Here is a 9,472-nt window from a genome sequence, read left to right on the forward strand (position 1 = left end):
CTATGGTTAAGAGCATTCTTATTTGGTAATGCCATTTTACCTCGCTAAAAAGTCATTTTCTTTTAGCTAATCACTTTTACAACATACCATGCATCTCATTTATCATTTTACAATAATCACATTAAGATAATATAAAATAACTTTTTTGAATTAATTTTGAGATTAAATTATATAAATGTAGTGTGAAACTCATGTTTTACTCTGTTAGTTTCAATATATCATATCATCTTATCACATATTTAAAAATGAGCACAATGACACTCAATCAATTCTAATATCTATATATAAATTCAACCAAATTGAGAGTTTATTGAAATGTTATTATTATTATTATTATTTTGAGAAAGAAGACTACTATTTTATTAAAAAAATCAGTCGGGATCAGCAAAGAGTACATTATAAAGGTGTGGTAGAATATCCTCCACCCACATCGACAAACCTCTAACATGTCTAGCATATTTAGCTAAGTTATGAGCTACTCTATTACCCATTCTACGAACATGGGTGAAAGCAATACATTTATTGGTAGTTAGAGTGGATTTTGCAGATTCAAGAAGATGGCCATAAGTTGTCAATGAGACTTCCGTGCTTTGGAGAGTGTTTATTACTGCTTCTGAATCCCCTTTGAGCATAAACTCCTTGATACCAAGTTCTTGTGTGAAGGTTATCGCTCTTGCAGCAGCCATGGCTTCCACGATGTCAAGTGAAAACGGTAATGGAGCTTGCTCTGACAGTGAAGCAATGGCATTTCCATGACTGTCGTGGACAACCACGCCTAGACTGGCTTTGCCCAACTTCGGAAAAACGGCACCATCGAAATTCAATTTGGCACAATTTGCTGGAGGAGGACTCCACTGAACACGGTGTGAAGGTCTCGTGACTGCTACATTATTGATGAGAGATTGTTGGCTCTGTTGAAACATTGCAAGAGCTTGTATGGCTTGTTGAAGGACCTGGGCTTTGGGGAAGACGTTGGAGCTTACTCGGAGTTGATTTCGCCGGTGCCAAATCGTCCACATCACCATAGCCATGAGGTCCACATTCTTCCTTTTCTCATGCGTTATGTTGATCAGTTCAGTGATGTTTAAAGCACTAGGTTGGCTTCGGTTTTATTGAAATGTTATTAAGTGTGATATGAAGTATTAAATTTTAAGTATAATTCTGATGTGACAATCTCTTATTGATCTCTTATTGGATAGTGTAAAATGTTTTATACCCCATTCGTATCAAATTTGGACCCATAATTTTTTTATACACACAATGACATAATAAATATTTAATTAATAGATTAAGAAACCCATATAAAAAAACGATAGATTAACTTAAGTTCGGCACATCAAATCAACTTGAGTTCATTGGATTTATACCAAATTTATGTTAGATTTGAACAGGGATGGAACCAGAATTTGAAGTTAGGGGAGGGGCTTAATTGTTGGCTGTGCGATCAAATTTGGACCCATAATTTTTTTATACACACAATGACATAATAAATATTTAATTAATAGATTAAGAAACCTGTATAAAAAAAGGGTAGATTAACTTAAGTTCGGCACATCAAATCAACTTGAATTCATTGGATTTATACCAAATTTATGTCAGATTTGAATATGGACAGAGTTAGAATTTTAAATTAGGGAAGGCGGCTTAACTGTTGGTTGTGTGTAAGGATTTCAACCTCTAACTCTACTACTTAGTTGCTAAGATTTTTTTTCTTTCCTTTTCTGTGTGGGTAAGAACAAATTTTTTTTTGTGCATAATTTTTTAAAGGGTGAGGTTATTTATTTTGGATAAAATTAGTTAATTGAGCTTTTTTTTTTTAATAGTTTTATTGGTAATTTTTGTTATTGAGCTATTTTTTTTGGACTTGTATATTTTGATTTAGCCACCACAAAGGCGAACCTCCATGGCTGGGCCTCCATTTCCTTCATCTATTGTTGTCGTCGTTTGCTGTTGTTGCTGCTGCTTATTCGATGCAGTCATTGCTTTTTTTTTTTTTTGCTACTGTTATAGCCACTGCTTCTTCTTCTTCATCTTGACCACTTCTTCTTCTTTGATGATTCACATATATTTGTATATGGGTTTGATGATATGGTTTTGTAAATGGGTTTGATGAGTTTGAGATTTAGATTTAAGAAAACCATATGGGTTTGATGAATTAATATCTAGATCTAGGATTTGTTTGATGATTTGTCTGGAATTGATGATTTGTATAGAGGAGATAGAGATGGAAGAGAGTCAGGTGGAGAAGGGAGAGAGAGTTGATGGAGAAGAGAGAAAATATGACTTGAAAAGTGAGACAAAAAATAATTAAAAAAATAAAATACAAAGTTATAGTGACTGTGCATATATGCACGGTTACTGTAGCAAATGTGCAAATATGCACACTTTTAGAAGTACTGATGTAAAGTATTTTTTAGGCAAAATGTGTAAAATTTGTGTCTTTTTGTATTATGCAAATGTTTACATCCGCTAATGTGGATGCTCTAAATATACATAACACTGTAGCAAGGTGTAAAACTCATATGCAAAATGTCTCGCCGAGTAGAGTGTTTTTTTTTTTTTTTTTTTTTTTTTTTTTGCAATTGTGTGAGCAATGTTATCCATTTAGAGAAGTATTACATTCACGATATTTTCACAGTATTTTTATAATAAATTTTAGATAATAAGTTATTATTGATTCTAATTTTAACTTGCTACTGAAGTTACCACTTTGCCCATTAATAATAACTAATAACATCTTACTACTTATAATTTATTATAAAAATATTACGGATATAACATTTTTTTTTTAACCAAACGTTGATTGATTCTTATTAAAAACAAAAATAAAAGTAACTCAAGTTTTTTATTTTTTATTTTTTTTAAGGAATAAGTAACTTTAAGTATTAAGTAATATGATTGGGCCACTGGGGCAAAAAGGATACAACCCTAGGACTGTATGTGATTCCATCCATCAAATTCTTACTGTTTTTCAGGTTTGACATTTTGGGCTCTCCAGTCCAAAACTCAGGTGAGAGGTAAACAAATATGACGAGAGGATGCAGAATTAGTAGTGTGAGGCGTCCAATGATTGAAAATGAAAATGCTGGACAACAATTTTTACTATAACTTAACACGTAATAAATTGTAAATAATAATTAAAAAAAATGAGAAAATCTTGACGGATAATATAAAGTATCATTATTCGTGGTTTATTTAATAAAAAATTATATAAATTAATAAAATAACTGAAAATAGTATTGAAATAATAAGTGAAACTTAAAAGGTTGATTTCGTTGACTCTATACTCTATAAAATTAATAAAAAAATAAAAAAAAGACTATATTAACATAAAATTGTTCCTAAAAATGAAGAAGGCCCATATGAGTCCACATTTGCGAAACTCTACAACTCAATACTTGCGATTGTAATCCTAGACACGGTTAAAAATGAGGAAGAGAAAGTCCAAGCCGCGTAGATTTTTCTTCGATATAGAAGGACTTCATTTGATTGCATTAGCGCACAAGGTTTTGGTTATCATTTTAATAATCACAATCTGTTAAAGAGAAGAGAAAGAGAAGAGAAGAGCTTCACTTTAGATTTGGTATTGTTTTGTTGTTAGGTCCGAGTCTATGGTCCCACAGACAAGTGAGGGGTTCTTGCTGCTGATTCTTTTGTTTGAAGTGAGACCCCACATCGCTTAGGACAACTTCATACTCTGCACCCAAAAAGCAAACTTGTTCCCCTCTCTTTTATGGTCATTTTGCAACATCTTTCTCGTGACAAAAGGTCGGTTTGGATTAAGTTTATTTTTGTTGAAACTGAAAATACTGTAACAAAATATTTTTTAAATATGTGAATAGTGTCGTGGAACCTATTTTTAATGAAAAAATTGCTGAAAAGTGGAATTTGTGGGTCCGTGAACAGTGTACGAATGCACTGTTTACCATGAAAAAGTCAACATTTGCGGCTGAATAGTAGCCGATTACTCCTGAAATGCGAGAAAAAAAAAAAAAAAAGGGATGCGTTTACTAAAGTGTGGGTCCTATGCCCAAAACGCAAACGCTGAAACGCAGTAAAACATCCAAACCAAACGCTCACAAAATGGAGCATTACAAATATAAATATCTGACCCAACAAAAAAAAAAATCCTAGCATTACGAAAAATTTTCATAACTTTTTGTTACAATTACAATGAGGCAGAGTGTGATTGGTAAAGAAAAAAATAATAAATTCATATATAAGTGATGATTAACCATTAACAATCTATCATATCATAATTGTAGTAAAAGAGCTGTGAAATAATTTGTGATCCTAGAACTACTTAAAACAAAATCATAACTAAATTTTTATCATGAAACATTAATTTTTAATTTGTTATTGGCATGACGTCATATAATTAGAATGTGAAACTTTTTACCCTTTTTTTTTGTCTTTACTACGATTTATATATAAATATATATATATATATATATATATATTTATGGGTACTACGATTTATATTTTAATTCTCTTAAATAAGATTGTTTTAAAATTTTTAGAGTGAAATATATTGTTTTAAGTGACATTATAAGTTTATAACTTTTTTATTATTAAAAAGGTACACACATTTACACACAAGAAACAGGTCAAACCCGTTTAGCAAAAAAAGAAAAAAGAAAAAGAGGTCAAATCCATATAATTTAGGTTTTTCAACATATTAAACGCATTAAAAACGGGTCTTTTCTCCAAATTATAATATCTTAAAACTTTCTTCACTTTTTTTCCTTCGATACAAATATAATATAATATTATCATAATAATTTAATAAAATTAATTTCATTCAAATATACTCTTAGGTTGGGTTTGGATTGCGATGAAAAATAACAAAACACGCGTTTTTTCAGTGGATCTCATGCACTGTTCACAAGATCTGCAAGTATAAATTTTAGCAAATTTTTCTTTAAAATTGGGTTCCACTGTATTATTTACACATTTAAAATTTATTTTACTACAGTGTTTTCAGTTTTCAGTAATAAGTGGAATCCAAACAAACCCTTAGTGTCCATTTGGCAAAGATTATTTTTGCTAACTTATTTTATTATTCAGCTTATTTTTGGTACTATTCATGGGTCTCACTGTACTTTTTGGTACTATTAATGGGTCACACTATACTAATTCAGTTAATTTTTACATTTATCTACAGTATTTTCAGTAAAAAATTATCAGTTTCAGTAAAATAAGCAGATTTCAAACGGACCCTTCATCTATCCTGAAAAAATATTAAGTGTCACACTCACACCATATATTTAAAGGTCGTTGATCAATGGTCATGTATTCTAATGAAATACTTCTTTTTCTTAAAAAGAGGAAGTATAAAGTTTGATTTATTTATACTATTATTTAAGGGGTTTCTTCTGTTTGGAATATTATTTTTTAGTTAAAAAATGCCCTTACACCCATATGTTTAAATAGAGATAAAACCAAATGACAATCTGGTAAAAATGCAACTCTAACTCTCACTAAAACATTACCTAAAAAATAGGACTATTTTTCTGTTAATTTTCAAATTATTTTATCTACTTATAAATTAGATTTTCAAAGTAAAAATTATGAATATAAAATAAATAAATAAAACACAGTTTTTTTTTTCTACAAAATATGACCACTAGAAAAAAGAAAAAAAAAAAAAAAAAAAGGTCTCATCGCACGCAAAGCGCGTATGATAGGACTAGTGATAGTTTATGAGTGAAAGGACTTCAAATACTTCAATGGTTCCCATAGTTTTTATAAATAAAAAAACAATTTATTTTTAAAAACCGTTAATGGTTTGTTAAAAAAAATTGATACTTTGGAGTTTGTTCGATGGAATTATCTATTTAACGAGGGACCTAGAACCCTCTTATGAACCTTTTGTGAACCTAACCCAACTATTTTTTTTTAAATAGTATACTAATTTATGGCAATACCGGAGCCAATACCATTAGCTTTCTTTGCCTGTAAAATCGCATGCGGAGTGGAGTTGGATATGGCACCAATACGATTACAAAAAGGAGTACAAGTAGCAAGGGGACCAGTTAAATAGTTTGAAGGTCTAATCAATGCGAAAAAGAAATATATGAAAAAGATTTAGCAGCTACATTAGTAGGGAATTAACACGAAATTTTCAAACCTATGAAAAACAAAATAGAGAAAACACATGACAAAGAAAAAATAATCACACGCACAAGTAAATAACAAGAAAAGGTTTGACATCGGCCAATGAGTTACATGACATAATTTTGGATGGGGTGAATGGCATTAAGTCACTTTCAAAAATGATGTATAGTCCAAACCAGCAGATATAATGCACTAGTAAACAACAACAAGAGCCGCTTTAGCTTCTGTCCAAAGAGTTCACCTTTTACTTCATTCACTGTCCAAGCACTTGTGATCTTATGATTCTTACACAAATGGTTTCGACAAATAGGTTCAAGATACACATTATTTCGACAGGTAGCATCTCAAGCTTGTTGGTATTCATCCAAAAAAAGAAGCTTGTTGGTGAAAAAGAAAATTTTTGGTTATTACACTTGAGAGCTTTGGGGATAAGGAAGATGGAAGAGAAAATCTGAAGCAATTTGTTTCTGTGCTTTAACTAGTTTGAGGTTGAGTTTGTTGGCAAAAATGCCCATTACCATCAATTTTGGAAATAATTTGCTCAGAAACACTGTTTCCGAACTATATAGCAATCTACCACTTCGGGCCTATAGCGGCGTTTTCCTGAGCTTATGGCGGATAAGGAAGCTGGAAGAGAAAATCTGAAGCAATTTGTTTCTGTGCTTTAACTAGTTTGAGGTTGAGTTTGTTTCTAAAAACCCAGTACCCAACTGATTTAACTAGTTTGGGTATGAGCCTAAGAAATTTGTACATCTTGCAACCTCCATATAAAGCCCACAACTTAGTCTTTGGACCCTACTCAATTTGAATATAACTGACTTGGAGATATTACTTTGGGCTATTGACCAGTGTACAAATTCAGCGAAAAAAGAAGAAGAAAAGTCTAGTGTACAAGCTGAATTGTGGACACTGAGGTATGGGCTCACAAAGGCCTAGAATTTATATGACCAATTTGGATATAGACATTGGTTGGCTAGTGGGTGGGCCTTTAACTCAGGGAAAGGAAAGAACAATCCCATCCAAAACCCAAAAAACAACAAAACAAAACAAAAAAGAACAATAAGAATGAAATGACATAATTATAAATTTGGATGATGCATATTTGTTGTCAAAACTTTCGGCTATGGTCGAACAAAGCATGTGGTTTTGTGATGACCCATATTTTTGATACTTTGGGGACAGAAAGGACTTGTGAAAAGTCTACACTGTTATTGTTACTCCCATGTGTGGTCTAGGATTTTGGGGACATAACTTTGAATTTCAGCTCAAATGGCATAGATGAAGAATTCTATGGTATATTCCACCTGAATTTTAGCTAACAATTTGTTGAGTGCTTTAAGTTTTATCATTCTTTCTGTACTGGCCTCCATTCAATGTGCTGGTGCTTTAGGCCTCTAGCAAAGCTAGGTCGACTTTTGATCATTTTGTAATTTATGGTGCAGAATGATGATGGGATGAACCTTTGCTTTCGGATATGACTACTTCTCGTTATTGCTATTCATAATGGAAAATTGAAATCAATTAAGTATACTATTCATAATGGAAAATTGGCACCAATGAAGTATACTATGGCATATTCCAAGGACCCTTGCATCAATCAGAAATCAGAGACTACCCAAAATTGAAATACGCTTTGCCAAAAATAATAAATGAAATAGCAAGATTTTTTTTTTGTTTTTTGTTTTTTGTTTGTTTGTTGAAAAACAAACCATTTGTTTTATTGAGTTAACGGAAACTTCTGTCAGATAGTACAACATGGGCAACATCACTAGGGATGTCCTCTAACCATAATGTTGAAAGAAGAGAATATTTAACTAACTTAGCCAACTTATCAGCCATTGCATTTCCCTTGCATTTTATGTGAGAAAACAAATAGCAAGAAAATTGATTGTCAACTATTCATGCAATTTTATGAGTGCGTATTTTATGGCATAGAAATTATATATGATTTAAATCTATTTAGAAATGATTTTGCAATCACATGTGATTACGGGTTGTAACAAATTTAATAAACAAATTGATTCTCAAAGTTTTAATTTAGTCATATTAGTAAAGTTCACTGAAGTGCATTACACATAACCGAACACAAAATGTTCCTATTGGTGGTTGGCAAACTTTGTCCTTCATTGAATCACAAGACAAAAATGTTGCCTTTATATATAACAATTGGTAATAGCATTAAATACTTCATTACAAAATCAGTTTTTATGGCAACAATTTTCTGTTCCAAAATTAGATTTTTAAGTATTCCCTTTCTATTGCCAAAGAAAGCGAATACTTAAATCACTATTGCTGTCTCTTGTATCAAAACTCTTTAAGCTGTTGAATATTTGAAATTATTTCAAAATGTTACTAATATTTCTAAAAATATATAAGGTGTTTAGATTGCTTTAATCATCTTATGGTCTTAGATGACAATTCTTATTATACGGGTGACACACCTCAGTTTCATTATGGTGTCCATGCAAGAGCAAGACACATGCCCTTCGTAATATAAACCTTTGGAAGTGATTAGGAGAAGCATTTGGCATTGTTTAATTTGTGAGAAATCTAAAGCAGCGGAAAGAAATTGACATACCCATGTCATTATTGTTCAAGTAATATTGACAGTAAAATGAAGAATTACAAGAAATTCTTATAGTTTAATGACCTTCTCCTTAGTAACCCTTTTGATGAAGAGCGCGTGCTTTTCTCAATGCTAGACTAAGTACCCTTCATTTAAGATTAGTTCTCTATTTATACTCCTCCCATCAAAGAGTTACGGTTTACCGAAAGACGTCTATTTTACCAAATAATCGTATGTGACTTCTCATAAGACATGTAAAATTATATAATTATTAAATAAATAAAATTATATAAAATAAATCTAAATATATAATAATTAAATCATTCAAATAAATGCTATATGGTCTCATCAAAAAAATAAAAATAAATCCTATATGGGCCACTTTTTTTTTTGAAACCGCTATATGGACCACTTTAAGTCTCCTAATGGAGAAAATTGTACATAATTACAAACGTATCCATAGACAAAGACAAAGATGGTATTTCTGTGTGACAGATATACTCTTAAAGTCTTCTCCGTTGATTCTCACCAAAAAAAAAAAAAAAAAAGTCTTCTCCGTTGAGATAGTGAGAATAAAATGGACAAGAAAACAATGGTCCACAAATTTTGAAGTTATTTCCAAATTTAGCCAAGCAAAGCATTTTGTTTGAGCACCAAAAGATACATGGCACGAGCCAACGGGAACGTCTACTAGTTTTTGAACATATATAGTGTGATGGACCAAAATGTTGATTTTTTTTAAAGATGTAATAGAATTCTAACTTAGGTGTCTATTCGGTGATAATTGCT

General features: G+C 31.3%; 1 protein-coding gene across 1 annotated transcript; it reads right to left on the bottom strand.

Annotated features, from left to right (window-relative positions):
- Positions 1–371: 371 nt before the first annotated feature.
- Positions 372–1,031, bottom strand: LOC115952053. Its single transcript, XM_031069146.1, has one exon. It carries the CDS (start codon positions 1,029–1,031, stop codon positions 372–374), a length of 660 nt encoding a protein of 219 aa, XP_030925006.1.
- Between the last annotated feature and the right edge of the window lie 8,441 nt (positions 1,032–9,472).

This window comes from Quercus lobata, chromosome 7 (assembly GCF_001633185.2).
Source record: "Quercus lobata isolate SW786 chromosome 7, ValleyOak3.0 Primary Assembly, whole genome shotgun sequence".
In the NCBI taxonomy this organism is placed as follows: domain Eukaryota; kingdom Viridiplantae; phylum Streptophyta; class Magnoliopsida; order Fagales; family Fagaceae; genus Quercus; species Quercus lobata.

Bases quoted from the DNA above. Each gene is read 5' to 3' on its own strand.
- LOC115952053 (XM_031069146.1), bottom strand. From the start codon at position 1,031: ATGGCTATGGTGATGTGGACGATTTGGCACCGGCGAAATCAACTCCGA.